At 37.3% G+C, this 22,960-nt stretch overlaps 1 protein-coding gene across 1 annotated transcript; it reads right to left on the reverse strand.

Moving 5' to 3' along the window:
• Positions 1-17,508: 17,508 nt before the first annotated feature.
• Positions 17,509-18,752, reverse strand: LOC145625561 (uncharacterized). The gene is made up of 2 exons (XM_081678568.1): positions 18,353-18,752; positions 17,509-18,260 (listed from the first exon to the last, which is right to left on the reverse strand). Exons 1-2 carry the CDS (start codon positions 18,750-18,752, stop codon positions 17,509-17,511), a joined length of 1,152 nt encoding a protein of 383 aa, XP_081534694.1.
• Between the last annotated feature and the right edge of the window lie 4,208 nt (positions 18,753-22,960).

Genomic DNA, 22,960 nt, shown 5'->3' on the forward strand with positions numbered 1-22,960 from the left:
AAATGATGTCATAAATGTTCGTGGTAGGCTTCAGTTCACAAAATCGGTGCAAGTTGCGAATTGGTAAACTGACCGTTTTAAGGCTAATTGGATGGTTCCACCCACCTAATTGGATTCCCGAAGGTGATTCGGGACTATGGTAACCATCTCAGCAATTTTTATTTCCGGGCAAAAAAAGGTTAAAAACTTCCAAAATTGAAGGCTATTATCCACGCTTTTTGAGTAATTTTTGAGGATCCTGGAACCGGTGGTGAAAAGTGTTGAGACCCTAGGGGATACATGTTAGGGTCATATAATGCCGTTTAGAAACATATTGACCATTAAATGATGTCATAAATGTCCGTGGTAGGCTTCAGTTCACAAAATCAGTGCAAGTTGCGAATTCGTAAACTGACTGTTTTAAGGCAAATTGGATGGTTCCACCCAACTAATTGGACTCCCAGAGGGTATTAGGGACCATGGTAAACATCTCGGCAATTTTTAATTTCAGGCAAAAAAGGTTAAAAAATTCCAAAATTGAAGGATATTATCATTGCTTTTTGAGGAATTTTTGAGGTTATTGGGCTGGTGGTGAAAAGTGTGGAGACCCTAGGGAATACATGTTAGGGTCATATAATGCCGTTTGGAAACATATTGAACATTAAATGATGTCATAAATGTCCGTGGTAGGCTTTAGTTCACAAAATCGGTGCAAGTTGCGAATTGGTAAACTGACTGTTTTAAGGAAAATTGGATGGTTTCACCCACCTAATTGGACTCCCAGAGGGTATTAGGGACCATGGTAAATATCTCGACAATTTTTATTTTCGGGCAAATAAAGGTTAAAAAATTCAAAAATTGAAGGATATTATCATTGCTTTTTGAGGAATTTTTGAGGTTATTGGGGACGGTGGTGAAAAGTGTTGAGACCCTAGGGGATAAATGTTAAGATCATATAATGTCGTTTGGAACCATATATGATCATTAAATGATGTCATAAATGTTCGTGGTAGGCTTCAGTTCACAAAATCGGTGCAAGTTGCGAATTGGTAAATAAACTGTTTTAATGCAAATTGGATGGTTCTACCCACCTAATTGGACTCCTGGAGGGTATTTGGAACCATGGTAAACATCTCGGCAATTTTTATTTTCGGGCAAAAAAAGGTCCAAAAATTCCAAAATTGAAGGCTATTATCCACGTTTTTTGAGGAATTTTAGTGGTTACTGAGGCCGATGACGAAAAGTGTTGATACCCTAGGGGATACATGCATGTTAGGGTCATATAATGCCGCTTGGAAACATATATGACCATTAAATTATGTCATAAATGTCCGTGGTAGGCTTCAGTTCACAAAATCGGGGCAAGTTTCGAATTGGTAAACTGATCGTTTTAAGGCTAATTGGATGCCACCCACCTAATTGGACTCTCGGAGGGTATTAGGGACCATGGTAAACATCTCGGCAATTTTTATTTTAGGACAAAAAAAGGTTTAAAAATTCCAAAATTGAAGGCTATTATCCACGCTTTTAGAGGAATTTTTGAGTTTCCTGGGGCCGGTGGTTAAAAGTGTTGAGACACTAGGGGATACATTTTAGGGTCATATAATGCCGATTGGAACCATATTGACCATTAAATGATGTCATAAATGTCCGTGGTAGGCTTCAATTCACAAAATCGGTGCAAGTTGCGAATTGGTAAACTGACTGTTTCAAGGCAATTTGGATGGTTTCACCAACCTAATTGGACTCCTGAAGGGTATTAGGGAACATGGTAAACATCTCGGCGATTTTTATTTTCGGGCAAAAAAAGGTTAAAAAATTCAAAAATTGAAGGCTATTATCCACGCTTTTAGAGGAATTTTTGAGTTTCCTGGGGCCGGTGGTGAAAAGTGTTGAGACCCTGGGGGATACATGTTAGGGTCATATAATGCCGTTTGGAACCATATATGACCATTAAATGATGTCATAAATGTCCGTGGTAGGCTTTAGTTAACAAAATCGGTGCAAGTTGCGAATTGGTAAATTAACTATTTTAATGCAAATTGGATGGTTCTACCCACCTAATTGGACTCCTGGAGGGTATTTGGAACCATGGTAAACATCTCGGCAATATTTATTTTCGGGCAAAAAAAGGTCCAAAAATTCCAAAATTGAAGGCTATTATCCACGTTTTTTAAGGAATTTTAGAGGTTGTTGGGGCCGATGGCGAAAAGTGTTGATACCCTAGGGGATACATGTTAGGGTCATATAATGCCGTTTGGAACCATATATGACCATTAAATGATGTCATAAATGTCCGTGGTAGACTTTAGTTAACAAAATCGGTGCAAGTTGCGAATTGGTAAATTAACTGTTTTAATGTAAATTGGATGGTTCTACCCACCTAATTAAACTCCTGTAGGGTATTTGGAACAATGGTAAACATCTCGGCAATTTTTATTTTCGGGCAAAAAAAGGTCCAAAAATTCCAAAATTGAAGGCTATTATCCACGTTTTTTGAGGAATTTTAGAGGTTGTTGGGGCTGATGGCGAAAAGTGTTGATACCCTAGCGGATACATGTTAGGGTCATATAATGCCGTTTGGAACCATATATGACCATTAAATTATGTCATAAATGTCCGTGGTAGGCTCCAGTTCACAAAATCGGTGTAAGTTGCGAATTGGTAAACTGACCGTTTTAAGGCTAATTGGATGGTTCCACCCACCTAATTGGACTCCCGGAGGGTATTAGGGAACATGGTAAACATCTCGGCAATTTTTATTTTAGGGCAAAAAAAGGTTAAAAAATTCCAAAATTGAAGGCTATTATCTACGCTTTTAGAGGAATTTTTGAGTTTCCTGGGGCCGGTGGTGAAAAGTGTTGAGACCCTGGGGGATACATGTTAGGGTCATATAATGCCGTTTGGAACCATATATGACCATTAAATAATGTCATAAATGTTCGTGGTAGGCTTTAGTTAACAAAATCGGTGCAAGTTGCGAATTGGTAAATTAACTGTTTTAATGCAAATTGGATGGTTCTACCCACCTAATTGGACTCCTGGAGGGTATTTGGAACCATAGTAAACATCTCGACAATTTTAATTTTCGGGCAAAAAAAGGTCCAAAAATTCCAAAATTGAAGGCTATTATCCACGTTTTTTGAGGAATTTTAGAGGTTGTTGGGGCCGATGGCGAAAAGTGTTGATACCCTAGGGGATACATGTTAGGGTCATATAATGCCGTTTGGAACCATATATGACCATTAAATGATGTCATAAATGTCCGTGGTAGACTTTAGTTAACAAAATCGGTGCAAGTTGCGAATTAGTAAATTAACTGTTTTAATGCAAATTGGATGGTTCTACCCACCTAATTAAACCCCTGGAGGGTATTTGGAACCATGGTAAACATCTCGACAATTTTTATTTTCGGGCAAAAAAAGGTCCAAAAATTCCAAAATTGAAGGCTATTATCCACGTTTTTTTGAGGAATTTTAGAGGTTATTGGGGCCGATGGCGAAAATTGTTGATACCCTAGGGGATACATGTTAGGGTCATATAATGCCGTTTGGAACCATATATGACCATTAAATGATGTCATAAATGTCTGTGGTAGGCTTTAGTTAACAAAATCGGTGCAAGTGGCGAATAGGTAAATTAACTGTTTTAATGCAAATTGGATGGTTCTACCCACCTAATTGGACTCCTGGAGGGTATTTGGAACCATGGTAAACATCTCGGCAATTTTTATTTTTTGACAAAAAAGGTCCAAAAATTCCAAAATTGAAGGCTATTATCCACGTTTTTTGAGGAATTTTAGCGGTTACTGAGGGCGATGGCGAAAAGTGTTAATACCTTAGGGGATACATGTTAGGGTCATATAATGCCGTTTGGAACCATATATGACCATTAAATTATGTCATAAATGTCCGTGGTAGGCTTCACTTCACAAAATCGGTGTTAGTTGCGAATTGGTAAACTGACCTTTTTAAGGCTAATTAGATGGTTTCACCCACCTAATTGGACTCCCGGAGGGTATTAGGGACCGTGGTAAACATCTCGGCAATTTTTATTTTAGGGCAAAAAAAGGTTAAAAAAATCCAAAATTGAAGGCTATTATCCACGCTTTTAGAGGAATTTTTGAGTTTCCTGGGGCCGGTGGTGAAAAGTGTTGAGACCATGGGGGATACATGTTAGGGTCATATAATGCCGTTTGGAACCATATTCACAAAATCGGTGCAAGTTGCGAATTGGTAAACTAACTGTTTTAAAGCAAATTGGATGGTTCCTCCCACCTAATTAAACTCCCATAGGGTATTATGGACCATGGTAAACAACTCGGCAATATTTATTTTCGGGCAAAAAAAGGTTAAAAAATTCCAAAATTGAAGGCTATATCCACGCTTTTTGAGGAATTTTTGAGGTTATTGGGGCCGGTGGTGAAAAGTGTCGAGACCCTAGGGGATACATGTTAGGGTAATATAATGCCGTTAGGAACCATATATGACCTTTAAATGATGTCATAAATGTCCGTGGTAGGCTTCAGTTCACAAAATCAGTGCAAGTTGCGAATTGGTAAACTGACCGTTTTAAGGCTAATTGGATGGTTCCACCCACCTAATTGGACTCCCGGAGGGTATTAGGGACTATGGTAAACATCTCGGCAATTTTTATTTTCGGGCAAAAAAAGGTTAAAAAATTCCAAAATTTAAGGCTATTATCCACGCTTTTAGAGGAATTTTTTAGTTTCCTGAGGCCGGTGGTGAAAAGTGTTGAGACCCTAGGGGATACATGTTAGGGTCATATAATGCCGTTTAGAACCATATTAACCATTAAATGATGTCATAAATGTCCGTGGTAGGCTTCAATTCACAAAATTAGTGCAAGTTGCGAATTGGTAAACTGACTGTTTTAAGGCAAATTGGATGGTTCCACCCACCTAATTGGACTCCCAGATGGTATTAGGGACCATGGTAAACATCTCAGCAATTTTTCTTTCCGGGCAAAAAAAGGTTAAAAAATTCCAAAATTGAAGGCTATTATCCACGCTTTTTGAGGAATTTTTGAGGTTATTAGGGCCGGTGGTGAAAAGTGTTGAGACCCTAGGGGATACATGTTAGGGTCATATAATGTCGTTTGAAACCATATATGACCGTTAAATGATTTCATAAATGTTCGTTGTAGGCTTCAGTTCACAAAATCGATGCAAGTTGCGAATTGGTAATAAACTGTTTTAATGCATGATGGATGGTTCTACCCACCTAATTAGACTCACGGGGGGTATTTGGAACCATGGTAAACTTCTCGGCAATTTTTATTTTCAGGCAAAAAAAGGTCCAAAAATTCCAAAATTGAAGGCTATTATCCACGTTTTTTAAGGAATTTTACAGGTTACTAGGGCCGATGGCGAAAAGTGTTCATACCCTAGGGGATACATGTTAGGGTCATATAATGTCGTTTGGAACCATATATGACCATTAAATGATGTCATAAATGTCCGTGGTAGGCTTTAGTTAACAAAATTGGTGCAAGTTGCGAATTGGTAAATTAACTGTTTTAATGCAAATTGGATGGTTCTACCCACCTAATTGGACTCCTGGAGGATATCTGGAACCATGGTAAACATCTCGGCAAATATGTCATATAATGTCGTTTGGAACCATATATGACCGTTAAATGATGTCATAAATTTTCGTGGTAGGCTTCAGTTCACAAAATCGGTGCAAGTTGCGAATTGGTAAACTGACTGTTTTAAGGCAAATTGGATGGTTCCACCCACCTAATTGGACTCCCAGAGGGTATTAGGGACCATGGTAAACATCTCGGCAATTTTTATTTTCGGGCAAAAAAGGTTAAAAAATTCCAAAATTGAAGGATATTATCATTGCTTTTTGAGGAATTTTTGAGGTTATTGGGGCCGGTGGTGAAAAGTGTGGAGACCCTAGGGAATACATGTTAGGGTCATATAATGCCGTTTGAAAACATATTGAACATTAAATGATGTCATAAATGTTCGTGGTAGGCTTCAGTTCACAAAATCGGTGCAAGTTGCGAATTGGTAAATAAACTGTTTTAATGCAAATTGGATGGTTCTACCCACCTAATTGGACTCACGGAGGGTGTTTGGAACCATGGTAAACATCTTGGCAATTTTTATTTTCGGGCAAAAAAAGGTCCAAAAATTCCAAAATTGAAGGCTATTATCCACGTTTTTTGAGAAATTTTAGAGGTTATTGGGGGCCGATGGCGAAAAGTGTTGATACCCTTGGGGATACATGTTAGGGTCATATAATGCCGTTTGGAACCATATATGACCATTAAATGATGTCATAAATGTCCGTGGTAAGCTTTAGTTAACAAAATCGGTGCAAGTTGCGAATAGGTAAATTAACTGTTTTAATGCAAATTGGATGGTTCTACCCACCTAATTGGACTCCTGGAGGGTATTTAAAACCATGGTAAACATCTCGGCAATTTTTATTTTCGGGCAAAAAAAGGTCCAAAAATTCCAAAATTGAAGGCTATTATCCACGTTTTTTGAGGAATTTTAGTGGTTACTGAGGCCGATGACGAAAAGTGTTGATACCCTAGGGGATACATGCATGTTAGGGTCATATAATGCCGTTTGGAAACATATATGACCATTAAATTATGTCATAAATGTCCGTGGTAGGCTTCAGTTCACAAAATCGGTGCAAGTTTCGAATTGGTAAACTGATCGTTTTAAGGCTAATTGGATGGTTCCACCCACCTAATTGGACTCCCGGAGGGTATTAGGGACCATGGTAAACATCTCGGCAATTTTTATTTTAGGACAAAAAAAGGTTTAAAAATTCCAAAATTGAAGGCTATTATCCACGCTTTTAGAGGAATTTTTGAGTTTCCTGGGGCCGGTGGTGAAAAGTGTTGAGACCCTAGGGGATACATTTTAGGGTCATATAATGCCGATTGGAACCATATTGACCATTAAATGATGTCATAAATGTCCGTGGTAGGCTTCAATTCACAAAATCGGTGCAAGTTGCGAATTGGTAAACTGACTGTTTCAAAGCAATTTGGATGGTTCCACCCACCTAATTGGACTCCCAGAAGGTATTATGGACCATGGTTTACATCTCGGCGATTTTTATTTTCGGGCAAAAAAAGGTTAAAAAATTCAAAAATTGAAGGCTATTATCCATGCTTTTTGAGGAATTTTTGAGGTTATTGGGGCCGGTGGTGAATAGTGTTGAGACCCTAGGGGATTCATGTTAGGGTCATATAATGTCGTTTGGAACCATATATAACCATTAAATGATGTCATTAATGTCCGTGGTAGGATTCAGTTCACAAAATCGGTGCAAGTTGCGAATTGGTAAATTAACTGTTTTAATGCAAATTGGATGGTTCTACCCACCTAATTGGACTCCCGGAGGGTATTAGGGACCATGGTAAACATCTCGGCAATTTTTATTTTCGGGCAAAAAAAAGTTAAAAAGTTCCAAAATTGAAGGCTATTATCCACGCTTTTTGAGGAATTTTTGAAGTTCTTGGGGCCAGTGGTGAACAGTGTTGAGACCCTAGGGGATACATGTTAGGGTCATATAATGTCGTTTGGAACCATATATGACCATTAAATGATGTCATTAATGTCCGTGGTAGGCTTAAGTTCACAAAATCTGTGCAAGTTGCGAATTGGTAAATTAACTGTTTTAATGCAAATTGGATGGTTCTACCCACCTAATTGGACTCCCAGAGGGTATTAGGGACCAGGGTAAACTTCTCGGCAATTTTTATATTCGGGCAAAAAAATGTTTAAAAATTCCAAAATTGAAGGCTATTATCCACGCTTTTTGAGGAATTTTAGAGGTTATTGGGGCCGGTGGCGAAAAGTGTTGAGACCCTAGGGGATATATGTTAGGGTCATATAATGCCGTTTGGAACCATATATGACCATTAAATGATGTCATAAATGTCCGTGGTAGGCTTTAGTTAACAAAATCGGTGCAAGTTGCGAATTAGTAAATTAACAGTTTTAATACAAATTAGATGGTTTTACCCACCTAATTGGACTGCTGGAGGGTATTAGGGACCATGTTATACATCTCGCCAATTTTTATTTTCGGGCAAAAAAAGGTTAAAAAATTCCAAAATTGAAGGCTATTATCCATGCTTTTTGAGGAAATTTTTGAGGTCCTTGGGGCCGGTGACGAAAAGTGTTGAGATCCTAGGGGATACATGTTAGGGTCATATAGTGCCGTTTGGAACCATATATGACCATTAAATGATGTCATAAATATCCGTGGTAGGGTTCAATTCACAAAATCGGTGCAAGTTGCGAATTGTTAAATTAACTGTTTAATGCAAATTGGATGGTTCTACCCACCTAATTGGACTCACGGAGGGTATTAGGGACCATAGTAAACATCTCGGCAATTTTTATTTTCGGGCAAAAAAAGGTCCAAAAATTCCAAAATTAAAGGCTATTATCCACGCTTTTTAAGGAATTTTAGAGGTTATTGGGGCCGGTGGTGAAAAGTGTTGAGACCCTAGGGGATACATGTTAGGGTCATATAATGTCGTTTGGAACCATATATGACCATTAAATGATGTCATTAATGTCCGTGGTAGGCTTAAGTTCACAAAATCGGTGCAAGTTGCGAATTGGTAAATTAACTGTTTTAATGCAAATTGGATGGTTCTACCCACCTAATTGGACTCACGGTGGGTATTAGGGATCATGGTAAACATATCGGCAATTTATATTTTCAGGCAAAAAAAGGTCCAAAAATTCCAAAATTGAAGGCTATTAACCACGCTTTTTGAGGAATTTTATATGTAATTGGGGCCGATGGAGAAAAGTGTTGAGACCTTAGGGGATACACGTTAGGGTCATATAATGCTGTTTGGAACCATATATAACCATTAAATGATGTCATAAATGTCCGTGGTAGGCTTAAGTTCACAAAATCGGTGCAAGTTGCGAATTAGTAACTTGACTGTTTTAAGGAAAATTGGATAGTTCCACCCACCTAATTGGACTTCCGAAGGGTATTAGGGACCATGGTAAACATATCGGCAATTTTTATTTCCGGCCAAAAAACGGTTAAAAAATTCCAAAATTGAAGGCTATTATCCACGCTTTTTGAGTAATTTTTGAGGTTATTGGGGCCGGTGGCGAAAAGTGTTGAGACCCTTGGGGATACATGTTAGGGTCATTTAATGCCGTTTGGAACCATATATGACCATTAAATGATGTCATAAATGTCCGTGGTAGGCTTCTGTTCACAAAATCGGTGAAAGTTGCGAATTGGTAAAATGACTAATTTAAGGCAAATTGGATGGTTCCACCCACCTAATTGGACTCCCGGAGGGTATTAGGGACCATGGTAAACATCTCGACGATTTTTATTTCCGGAAAAAAAAAAGGGTAAAAATTCCAAAATTAATGGCTATTATCCACGCTTTTTAAGGAATTTTTGAGGTTTTTGGGGCCGGTGGCGAAAAGTGTTGAGACCCTAGGGGATACATGTTTGGGTCATATAATGCCGTTTGGAACCATATATGACCATTAAATGATGTCATAAATGTCCGTGGTAGGCTTCAATTCACAAAATCGGTGCAAGTTGCGAATTGGTAAACTGGCCGTTTTAAGGCAAATTGGATGGTTCTACCCACCTAATTGGATTCTCGAAAGGTATTAGGGACCATGGTAAACATCTCTGCAATTTTTATTTTCAGGCAAAAAAAGGACAAAAAATTCCAAAATTGAAGGCTATTATCCATGCTTTTTGAGGATATTTTAAGGTTTTTGGGGCCTGTGGCGAAAAGTGTTGACACCCTGGGGGATACATGTTAGGGTCATATAATGCCGTTTGGAACCATATATGACCATTATATGACGTCATAAATGTCCGTGGTAGGCTTCAATTTACAAAATCGGTGCAAGTTGCAAAATGGTAAACTGACTATTTTAAGGCAAATTGGATGGTTCCACCCACCTAATTGGACTCCCGGAGGGTATTAGGGACCATGGTAAACATCTCGTCAATTTTTATTTCCGAGCAAGAAAAGGTTAAAAAATTCCATTATTGAAGGCTATTATCCACGCTTTTTGAGGAATTTTTGAGGTTCTTAAGGCCGGTGGCGAAAAATGTTGAGACCATAGGGGATACATGATAGGGTCATATAATTCCGTTTGGAACCATATATGACCATTAAATGATGTCATAAATGTCCGTGGTAGGCTTAAGTTCACAAAATCGGTGCAAGTTGCGAATTGGTAAACTGACTGTTTTAAGGCAAATTGTATGGTTCCACACACCTAATTGGACTCCCGGAGGGTATTAGGGACCATGGTAAATATCTCGGCAATTTTTTTTTCCGGGCAAAAAAAGGTTAAAAAATTCCAAAATTGAAAGCTATTATCCACGCTTTTTGAGGAATTTTAGAGGTTATTGGGGCCAGTGGCGAAGTGTGTTGAGACCTAAGGGGATACATGTTAGAGTCATATAATGCTGTTTGGAACCATTTATGACCATTAAATGATGTCATAAATGTCCGTGGTAGGCTTCAGTTCACAAAATCGGTGCCAGTTGCGAATTGGTAAACTGACTGTTTTAAGGCAAATTGGATAGTTCCTCCCACCTAATTGGACTCACGGAGGGTATAAAGGCCTATGGTAAACATCTCGGCAATTTTTATTTCCGGGCAAAAAAAGGTCAAAAAATTCCAAAATTGAAGCTATTATCTACGCTTTTTAAGAAATTTTAGAGGTTATTGGGGCCGGTGGCGAAAAATGTTGAGACATTAGGGGATACATGTTAGGGTCATATAATGTCATTTGGAACCATATATGACCATTAAATGATGTCAAAAATGTCCGTGGTACGCTTCAGTTCACAAAATCGGTGCAAGTTGCGAATTGGTAAATTATATGTTTTATGCAATTTTGATGGTTCTACACAACTAATTGGACTCCCGGAGGGTATTAGGGACCATGGTTAACATCTCGGCAATTTTTATTTTGGGGCAAAAAAAGGTCAAAAAATTCCAAAATTGAAGTCTATTATCCACGCTTTTTGAGGAATTTTTCAGGTTCTTGGGGCCGGTGGTGAAAAGTGTTGAGACCCTAGGGGATACATGTTAGGGTCATATAATTCCGTTTGGAACCATATATGACCATTTAATTATGTCATAAATGTCCGTGGTATGTTTCAGTTCACAAAATCGGTGCAAGTTGCGAATTGGTAAATTGACCGTTTTAAGGCAAATTGGGTTGTTCTACCCACCTAATTGGACTCACGGAGAGTATTAGGGACCATGGTAAATATCTCGGCAATTTTTATTTCCGGGCCAAAAAAGGTTAAAAAATTCCAAAATTGAAGCTTATTATCCACGCTTTTTCAGGAATTTTTGAGATTTTTGGGGCTGGTGGTGAAAAGTGTTGAGACCCCAGGGGATACATGTTAGGGTCATATAATGCCATTTGGAACCATATATGATCATTAAATGATGTCATAAATGTCCGTGGTAGGCTTCAGTTCAAAAAATCGGTGCAAGTTGCGAATTGGTAAACTGACTGCTTTAAGGCAAATTGGATGGTTCCACCCACCTAATTGGACTCCCGGAGGGTATTAGGGACCATGGTAAACATCTCGGCAATTTTTTATTTCCGGGAAAAAAAAGGTTAAAAAATTCCAAAATTAAAGGCTATTATCCACGCACTAGGTGAAAAAAGTCATTTGGCAGCGGTTCAAACCCGGTCTAAGGCACCGGTTTGAACCGCTGCCTATGTGAGGGGTGCCAAAAACCAAGCTTTTGGCACCGGTTCAAAACCGGTGCCATAGGGTATAATAGGCACCGGTTAACCGGTGCTATATGCCCACTTAGGCACCGGTTAACCGGTGCCTAATACTGCTCTCCCGCCAATTTTTTTTTTGGTTGTAGTTACTTTAGGCACCGGTTGCTGCCTAACCGGTGCCTATTCACCAAATTTTTTTTTTTTGTTTTTTTTTTTTCAATTTTCGTGCAATAATATTTAAAAAAAAAAAACCTGTTTCCAGCAATAATAATAACCTGTAATTCCGGCAATTATATCAAATATAATAATTAATAATATTATTATTATAATAACTAATAATAATATTATTAATTATTACAATAAGATACAATAAAAATAATATTAAAAACAAGAATTCAATTATATATATAGATATAAATATTCCCAAACGCAATACAAAAAAAAAAAAAAAGTTGCTTACATATACAAATAATAGTAAGTACATATATAATGAATAATAAGTTATATAGTTCAAAAGTTAACATAAATAATTTACAATTACAATGCCATTTACATGTTGAAGGTGTTAAAAGACGCCAACATGTCACGAACTTCATTAAACTCCTTGATTGTCAACGGACCATCCTTTTGGACCTTGCAAAAATTGAAATACAAAAACATTATTTTAAAAATAATTAATTAGGCAAAACAATATGTATTTTATCAAATATTACCTATATGACTTCTATATAGCCCATTTCCTACATTACTTATCAAATGAACTATTTCTTTCTCATAACATGTCAATATTGGGTAGTTGTATGTGTGTAAGTCCTAAAATTGTATAGGAGAGCATTTTATTAAGGTTTATGACGCTTTTTACTTAAAATGGCCCGAATATGGCCTATATGACTTTACTTTGCCCATTTACTACATTTCTTATTAAATGAACTTTATTTATCTCATAACATGTCAATATTATCTAGTTATAGGTGTATAAGGAAAGAAATCACATCAAAAGAGCATATTAACACAAAATGGCCCTAATATGGCCCATATGACTTCTATTCAGCTCATTTTCTACCTTTCTTGTGAAATAGCCTTTTTGTTTCTCATAACATGTCATTGTTGGGTAATATTAGGTGTCTAAGGCTAGAAATCACATCAATATAGCATTTCAATAAGTTTAACAACGCATTTTACTCAATATGGCCCAAATAGGGCTTATATGACTTCTATGTAGCCCATTTTCTACATTACTTATCAAATGAACTATTTCTTTCTCATAACATGTCAATGTTGGGTAGTTTTATGTGTGTAAGCCCTAAAATTGTATAGGAGAGCATTTTATTAAGGTTTATGACGCTTTTTACTCAAAATGGCCCGAATATGGCCTATATGACTTTACTTTGCCCATTTACTACATTTCTTATTAAATGAACTTTATTTATCTCATAACATGTCAATATTATCTAGTTATAGGTGTATAAGGAAAGAAATCACATCAAAAGAGCATATTAACACAAAATGGCCCTAATATGGCCCATATGACTTCTATTCAGCCCATTTTCTACCTTTCTTGTGAAATAGCCTTTTTGTTTCTCATAACATGTCATTGTTGGATAATATTAGGTGTCTAAGGCTAGAAATCACATCAATATAGCATTTCAATAAGTTTTAGGACTTACCTCATCAAGTTGTTGAGTGTCCGTACAATGAGTCACAATGTCAAGCATGAATCTCATCACATACAAAGCACAATCAAGTCCATTCTCTTGTTGTGCGCACTAGCATATGACAAACAAATCACATCAGTGAAACATGCAAAGGAAATGAGCAAATATTTACTAACATAGATTTTCAAGATAATCACAATATCATGTAAATTACCAACGGTGTCTTCCATGTTGGACCCTTTGGAGCACGACAATGTAGCTTCTTCATAACACTGTAGTAAAAAAAAGTACATTCAAATTTGATTAGTCGTATGATTACTAAATTAGTTATTATTAGCAATAATCATCACTAGGTTGCTATATATATTTACTTTTGCAATATAGACTTCACGAGCCACTTCTCTGATGATCGAGCTGAATCAAGGTGATAAATTGTGTTAGTGGAATTACAAATCACCATGAGGCTCCAATGCTCCCTACATAAGTTCACAATAGACAAGGTAATTAATATTTAGGAGTCAACATATAATGAGGCCAAATCGATTGAATTTGACATGGTTAGACTTACTCTCTATAACATGGGGCGAATATGAACTTGTCTCCCGCACGCGTTGATTCCCTTATACTCTGTTCAACATTGTACAACACGTCATGGGGGTTGCCTATGATTCTAGTGGTGTATAACTGCTCGGGGCATAACCACCCAACTTTACAAGGAGAATCAGTGTCAGTTAAGTGCTCCTGTAGTGCTCTGCGTGCATGAACATTGAATAATTTATCAGATGTAGGATAATCACCATCAATTTGAATAACTTGAAAAAAGTATAGATTATGTGGGCATTGAAGTACCTCATGAATTTTTGAATGAGGGAAATGTTAAGCATTGCACCACGTAGAAATTCCTTCACATCTTCTTTGCTGATCCATGCAATTGCATCCTCATCATAGTGGAACATTTCCTTAGGAAGTGTAACTTCCATGGGATCGACCAAATGACAAGCACAGTTGTGAAGAAAGGTCATGTCAGCAGAGAGCGATTGAAGAACAATGTCTTCAACAAGTGGAGTAGGTGGCATGGGTGAACCTTTCGAAGAGTGCAACTTCGACGCTTGTTCACTCTTGGACCGTTGTTCACTTAGCTTCTTCTTAGGTTGATCAATTCTTTTAGGCTTCTCCACCTTCTTTCTCTTTGAAGTTTTGCTTCCATTTGAAATCTGAAATAGTTTGAGAAATAATAAGTTTCAACTCACAATCACTTATACATATGTAATTCTGATATAGTTTGAGAATGTATAAGTTTATTAGTTGAGAAATGAAGAAAATAGGCAAGTGAGTAGCCATTTCGGCTCAAATGACCTTGATTTTGATGAATTGGACCCAAAACCTTGGAACTTAGCGATTTTAATGTAATTTCAAATGACAAACACTTATAAATATGTGATTATGAGTTGTTTTGAGATGCAAGGAATTTACAAGTTGAGAAATGAAGAAAATAAGCAAGTAAGTAGCCATTTCAGCTCGAAGTGGCTTAATTTTGATGAAATGTGGCAAAAAAATTAGAACTTTGCTTATTTTATGCAATTTCAACTCACAATCACTTATACATATGTAATTATGATATGGTTTGAGAATTTATAAGTTTATTAGTTGAGAAATGAAGAAAATAGGCAAGTGAGTAGCCATTTCGGCTCAAAATGGCTTTATTATGATGAATTGGACCCAAAAACTTAGAACTTGGCGATTTTTATGTAATTTCAAATTAAAACACTTATAAATATGTTATTATGAGTTTTTTTTGAGATGCAAGGAGTTTATAAGTTGAGAAATGAAGAAAATAGGCAAGTGAGTAGCCATTTCGGCTCGAATTGGCTTTATTTTGATGAAATGTGGCAAAAAAATTAGAACTTTGCTTCTTTTATGCAATTTCAACTCACAATAACTTATAAATATGTAATTATGATATGTTTTGAGAATGTATAAGTTTATTAGTTGAGAAATGAAGAAAATAGGCAAGTGAGTAGCCATTTCGGCTCAAATGACCTTGATTTTGATGAATTGGACCCAAAACCTTAGAACTTAGCAATTTTAATGTAATTTAAAATGACAAAAACTTATAAATATGTGATTATGAGTTGTTTTGAGATTCAAGGAGTTTATAAGTTGAGAAATGAAGAAAATAAGCAAGTAAGTAGCCATTTCGGCTCGAAGTGGCTTAATTTTGATGAAATGTGGCAAAAAAATTAGAACTTTGCTTCTTTTATGCAATTTCAACTCACAATCACTTATACATATGTAATTATGATATGGTTTGAGAATGTATAAGTTTATTAGTTGAGAAATGAAGAAAATAGGCAAGTGAGTAGCCATTTCGGCTCAAAATGGCTTTATTATGATGAATTGGACCCAAAAACTTAGAACTTGGCGATTTTTATGTAATTTAAAATGAAAAACACTTATAAATATGTGATTATGAGTTGTTTTGATATGCAAGGATTTTATAAGTTGAGAAATGAAGAAAATAGGCAAGTGAGTAGCCATTCCGGCTCAAAATGACTTTATTATGATGAATTGGACCCAAAAACTTAGAACTTGGCGATTTTTATGTAATTTCAAATGACAAACACTTATAAATATGTGATTATGAGTTGTTTTGATATGAAAGGAGTTTATAAGTTGAGAAATGAAGAAAATAGGCTAGTGAGTAGCCATTTCGGCTCAAATGACCTTGATTTTGATGAATTGGACCCAAAAACTTAGAACTTGGCGGTTTTTATGTAATTTCAAATGACAAACACTTATAAATATGTGATTATGAGTTGTTTTGAGATGCAAGGAGTTTATAAGTTTAGAAATGAAGAAAATAAGCAAGTAAGTAGCCATTTCGGCTCGAAGTGGCTTAATTTTGATGAAATGTGGCAAAAAAATTAGAACTTTGCTTCTTTTATGCAATTTCAACTCACAATCCCTTATACATATGTAATTATGATATGGTTTGAGAATGTATAAGTTTATTAGTTGAGAAATGAAGAAAATAGGCAAGTGAGTAGCCATTTCGGATCAAATGACCTTGATTTTGATGAAATGATGAAAATTGCTTAAATTTTTTTGGGAAATTCTCTTTGGTAAACCTCTATTTTTTATTATTCTCTTTGGTGAATTGTAAAAAAAATAATTATCCTTGGTAAACCATATTTTAAAAAATTAAGCCATTGGTAAGATTGATGATTGAATTTGGGATTTTAAGCCTAACCGTGGTTAGCCTATGACTTAATTACAAATTTGACCCTAATTAACTAATCTGAATTTCCCTCCAAATTGATTTCCTCATCTTATATATCCCTAAACCATTTCCCCCTTTTTATTCAAACCCTAATTTCACGATTTTCCCCTTTTTATTCATAGCCTAATTTCACGATTTTCCTCATGAAGAACAGTCGGTCATCTTCCTCATCTAAGAAATTCACCATGGACGATCGGATTGCTTGGGTCAAGCATGTGCGCTGCGATTGTGTACCCCCCCAAGTTGCTGCAGTGATGGTTTTAGAGACCACGAAGAACCCTAGAAGACTTTTTTACAAGTGCAGGGCATGCGATTTTTTCTATTGGTTGAAGGAGCAGGATATAATCAAGGTTGGTGACGAATTAGAGGTTGGAGAATGTGCTCTTGTTGCTGTTAATTTAAGGCTGGATGAATTGGTGAACTTCATCAAATTGATTGTGAAGATGGCTTTGATTATGTATTTTGTAATGTTATTTGTTGTTGCGAAATGATGAATTAGATTATGATTAGTATGGTGAAGTAGAATGTTTGTGTCGAAGGTTATGTATTAGGGCTATGAATTAAAACTAATGTACTCTATTATGGTTGAATGAAATTGGTACCACTATTGTTATGCACAATGTTTGAGTTATTTGCAATCTGTTTACTTAATAATAATGCCCACATTTCATTGAGAATTTTCAAAAGCAAAACATTACATTAATTCATAAGTTATCCAAAAAAAACACACCATATTAATGTGTGACACATACAGTTAACTTATAAGCAACATAACTGTTTTAAAATTCTCAAAATACATGTTGTGGCTTGAACAAATTTCCCTTAAACAACTAAGATGCTGGCTGTGATGCTGAGACACCTCCCTTTGCTTTCCTTATCCTTGGTGAGACCCTTAAAGGCCGTGATGATGTGGGCACTTTTGCTGGTTGTGGTTGACTCATTGATACACCCTTCTTCTGCTTTTTTGGTTGCTTTTCTTTTGGTTGAGCAGTTGAGCTTTCACCTAAGGCAGCCTTGTCTTTTCCTGTCAAGCCACCTTGGCATGTCTGTGAGTTATGCCCAAATTGCTGGCATTTTCTACACCTGACAGTCCTAGACCTCTTCCCCTTTGCTTTCTCACCCTCTTCCCTCCTTCTGTTCCTAGCAGGCCTGCCTATACCTCTTTTCATTGCTGGTGGGGCAATGTCTGGATAATTGCTGTTAGGCCATTGCTCCACATCTGGTATGGCCTTGATAGAGTTAGCATAAGCCAATTTGTATCTGGTGGCAGAGTACCACTCACTAATGTAGGCCCTAGGGTCTTGATTATCATGCAATATTGCCCTCATAGCATGTTTGCATGGCAGCCCAGTCAATTGCCAAACATTACACACACATGTCTTTTCCCTTAAGTTGATAGGGAGCACTGACTTCCCACCAAGCACTTCAAATTCTCCATCTCCAGATTTCAAACACTTGCATGTCCTTGATTCATGGCTAATCACTTGAAGCCTTTTCATTATGTTAGGGCAAACATCATCTCTCCAGTTCTCACATGCTTCCCTTCTAGTTGCCATTCTAACCATAGTTAGTCTTCTAATACCTGCAGTACAAGTTCATGGCATATCAAATTAGAGTTGGTGCTAACTGAGTTATCTTAACACTATATCAAAGTAAGTAGGGTTAGTTAATTACCTTCAAGCAGAGTTAGCACTGGTCTGTGTCTATCAATGCCCATGGTGGAATTGAAGCTTTCAACAAAGTTAGATTTGTTGATGTCACACTTCACAGCTGGATTGAAGGCATGCTTTGACCATCTTGACTGTGGTCCAAGCTTTGAGAGCCAAACTAGAGCTAAGGGATTGGCTTTTTGCAATGCCTCCATTGCTTTCTTGAATGTGAATGGATTGTAAGCTCCAGCAGCCTTCCAAAACAGTTGAAACATCAACAACCCAGGAAATTCCTTCTTAAAATTCTTGACCAAATGCTTGCAGCAATACCTTCTGCCCACTTTTGGCCAAATATCAGAAATTGCAGGATCAATACCTTGCACAAATAATTGTATATGTTTGGTAAACACACTATATTGTATCATAGGTCAAATTATAGAATTTAAGGGAAAATAATATACCTTCTGTCTATCACTGATGATGCACCAATCATCACCCCTCCCACTTGGTTGTAGAGCATTTTTCAAGTGATATAAAAAGAACTTCTAACTGTCTGCATCTTCTGCACCAACTATTGCCCATGCTACAGGAAAATTTTCATTATTTCCATCAAGAGCAACTGCAGACAGTAAAACCCCACCATAGTTACCCTTTAGATGAGCTCCATCTACCCCAATCAGACTTCTGCACCCAGCACTCAGCCCATCAAGTGCAGCTTTAAATGCAATGAATATTGAACTAAACACCATAGGTCTGTCAGGACCCACATTGTTCCATGCACAGACAGATAATGAGTTGGGGTTTAGCTCCTTGATAACATCACAGTACCTTGGCAATTCTTTGTAGGAAACATCATGACCACCATGAATTTCCACTAAAGCCTTTGTCCTAACCCTGTACAAGGTACTTTGTGCCATGGTCACTCCATATCTTTTCCATAACAGTTGATTAAGAGCCTTTGCAGGGACATCATTGTTTTCCCTGATGTCTTCAAGTAAAACCCTCATTGCCCACTTGACATTCACCATGCTGTTTCTTGTTTCAAGTCCTGCACAAGTATGCTCTGGGCTTTGTATGCTTTTGATTGCCCAAGTTGTACCATCTGGAAGCACAGAAGCATGCAATCTCCACCCACAATTCATATCTGAGCACCTAGCACAGTACCTCTTGTTGCTGGCAAAGTCAATCACTACTGAAAAACCACACTGAATGCAATAATCCCTCACAACATCCCTGAGGTGTTGTTTATCCATGAACAACTGCCAAGGCTTCAAAACTATCTTGCCAAATCCCTCATCAATATACACTTCTCCATTGTTGTACAACTTAGTTAGATAATTTTCTTGCTCATTCTCACACTCAAAATGTTCATCTTCAAAAGGGTCAAAGCTGTCTTCAATCATAGGCCCATAATCATCATTAGGTAAGTCTTCTTCATCATCTAAACTCACAGTATCTGACTCACCACTTAACTCTTCATCTGACATTCCAGTAGGTATGTAGCCATCATCTTCACTATCATCTTCACCATCAAATGGCACTAGAGTAGTGTCCACATCATCTTCACTTAAACTAACAGCCATACCCCTTCTCCTATTCTGTTCCACAGGTTGTTGTTCATTCCCTCCCCCACTTTGACTATTGCTGATCACAATCCCCTTTCTCTTAGCAGTTGTCCTAGGTAATCTCTTTTGGAAAAAGGTTGACACTCTAGAAGATTTAGAAGAATCACCCTCACCTGAAGTAGCCCTAGTCCCAAACTCACCTATGTTTTGCAAAGGAGGTATCAAAGATTGGGTTTGTGTTTGGGCTTGACTTTGTTGTGTGATGATGTCATGGGGAGGGTGGTATTCATTTTGGTTTAGATCATCACTTTGGGGTTGGTCATCTGTTTGGTTAGGCTGGTCAGTCTGCCATGGAGTAGGGGAAATGTTGAACCATGTTCCTAAGGCATTCCCTCTTCCCCTCCCTCTTTGATTCCCTCTCCCTCTCCCTCTTTTAGTCCCTGCCCCTCTCCCTTTCATAGAAGCTCTCTCTCTCCCTCTTTCATTCCCTCTCCCTTTCCTTTCATTCCCTCTCCCTCTCCCTCTACCCTTAGTTTGTGGGTTTGCAGCCAACTCTGCTTCCATCTCTGCTTCTAACTCAGCCCAAGTTTGATCTGGATTATAATTTAGAACCTCAGGTTGACTCACATTCTTTGACTGCCCTACTGTGTTAACATGTCTATCAAATTCTTCCTTGCTATCTACTTCAGCTTCCACCAACTGTTTTTCTTTTTGCTTCCTAGGTGTGGCTTTTTTCTTATTTGTAAGTGTGTTCAGTTCAACTACTGGCTTAGCTACAGGATTAGCTACTGGTTCCTTTCCAGCCACTAATGATCTTGCAGCTGCAACAACCTTACTATCTTTTAACCCATCTCCAACCCATATGTATATCTCACTTTTTTCAGGCAAATTTGAAAACATCTTCATCAAATCAGCATCACTTAGCAGTTGAACATGCTTCATTTTATAGACATACTGAAAAGTGGGGTTTTTTGGTGTTTCAATATTACTATCCCTGGCTTTTTCCCACTACTCTACAATAAGGTCTATCAAGTTGACCTTATCAACATCATCAACCACAACTGACACATCAACACCCCTATAATGAAATTGTAGCACAATTTTATCAACCATTCTGCATCAATCAAACCAAACAACATCCAACAAATAATTGTATAAGAACCTGCCCTAAAATAGCTAACCAATCCAACAATAAACAAGATACACAGAATCTGCCCTAAAAACTTCAACTTTACCAATTAACATCATCAATCAGACAAAATACCAAACAAATTCATCAGCATTTCATTTTCAAACCCACGAAACGAAAAAACAGAGCATATCAAAAATGTTAAGCAAAAATAAACACTAACCTCGCTGCAATTTTGACTCAATGGTGATATATTTGCAAAGGTCCAAACTTTGATGTCGATCGTCACTCAAATGCCACCCAAACCAGAATTGTCGATCAAACCTTCAAGAATTATCACTCAAATCGTCTTCAAGTAATAATCAACCTACTTCAAAGAGTACCCAAAATTATAGATGTCACAAACCCTAAATTTTTCACGAATAATTTCACAGATTAAAGGTATGAAGATGAAGATTTTCGATTGTGAAGGTTTTGAAATCAACTTGGAAGCCTGAACGATTAACCCTCCCCTCCAATTTTTAATGTCTGATTAGACATAAGTGGTTGGGCAAAAGTAAATGAGGGTGAGGGTATTTTAGGCATCACAGTATTTTTTAATTATAAATTGTTAACCATGGTTAAAGAATCTCAAATTACACTCATCAATCTTACCAATGGCTTAATTTTTTAAAATATGGTTTACCAAAGATAATTACTTTTTTTACAATTCACCAAAGAGAATAATAAAAAATAGAGGTTTACCAAAGAGAATTTCCCTTTTTTTTTTTTTTAAATATGCAACTTCCGCCGCACCGGGACACCCCAGGGAGCCGCCCCCGCTGCCGGAACAGCGAAGGCAGCCCGCGCCGAGGCCACAACAGCCCCGACAGGTGGCTGCCAAGGCTGTAACAGCCACGGCAGGTGGCTTCCAGTCTGCTGCAGCCTCGACAGGTGGCTGCCATGGCTGTTGCAGCCTCGGCAGCACCTGCCTGTGCTGCTACAGCCATGGCAGCCACCTGTCGAGGCAGCAACAGACTGGCAGCCACCTGCTGTGGCTGCTACAGCCTTGGCAGCCACCTGTCGGGGCTGCTGTGGCCTCGGCGCGGGCTGCTTTCGCTGTTCCAGCAGCGGGGGCGGCTCCCTCGGGTGTCCCGGTGCGGCGGAAGTTGCATATTTAAAAAAAAAAAAATTGAACTTGGCGATTTTTTTGTAATTTCAAATGACAAACACTTATAAATATGTTATTATGAGTTGTTTTGAGATGCAAGGAGTTTATAAGTTGAGAAATGAAGAAAATAGGCAAGTAAGTAGCCATTTCGGCTCGAATTGGCTTTATTTTGATGAAATGCGCCAAAAAAAAAAAAAGAACTTTGCTTATTTTATGCAATTTCAAATCACAATCACTTATACATATGTAATTATGATATGGTTTGAGAATGTATAAGTTTATTAGTTGAGAAATGAAGAAAATAGGCAAGTGAGTAACCATTTCGGCTCAAAATGGCTTTATTATGATGAATTGGACCCAAAAACTTAGAACTTGGCGATTTTTATGTAATTTCAAATGACAAACACTTATAAATATGTGATTATGAGTTGTTTTGAGATGCAAGGATTTTATAAGTTGAGAAATGAAGAAAATAGGCAAGTGAGTAGCCATTTCGGCTCAAAATGGCTTTATTATGATGAATTGGACCCAAAAACTTAGAACTTGGCGATTTTTATGTAATTTCAAATGAAAAACACTTATAAATATGTGATTATGAGTTGTTTTGAGATGCAAGGATTTTATAAGTTGAGAAATGAAGAAAATAGGCAAGTGAGTAGCCATTTCGGCTCAAAATGGCTTTATTATGATGAATTAGACCCAAAAACTTAGAACTTGGCGTTTTTTATGTAATTTCAAATGACAAACACTTATTAATATGTGATTATGATATGGTTTGAGAATGTATAA

This window comes from Chenopodium album, chromosome 3, assembly GCF_948465745.1.
Source record: "Chenopodium album chromosome 3, dcCheAlbu1.1, whole genome shotgun sequence".
In the NCBI taxonomy this organism is placed as follows: domain Eukaryota; kingdom Viridiplantae; phylum Streptophyta; class Magnoliopsida; order Caryophyllales; family Amaranthaceae; genus Chenopodium; species Chenopodium album.

Coding starts and splice junctions, on each gene's coding strand:
- LOC145625561 (XM_081678568.1), bottom strand. CDS start 18,752: ATGATACAATATAGTGTGTTTACCAAACATATACAATTATTTGTGCAA. Junction 18,261..18,352: donor AGTGCTAACTCTGCTTGAAG/GTAATTAACTAA, acceptor CTTGTACTGCAG/GTATTAGAAGACTAACTATG.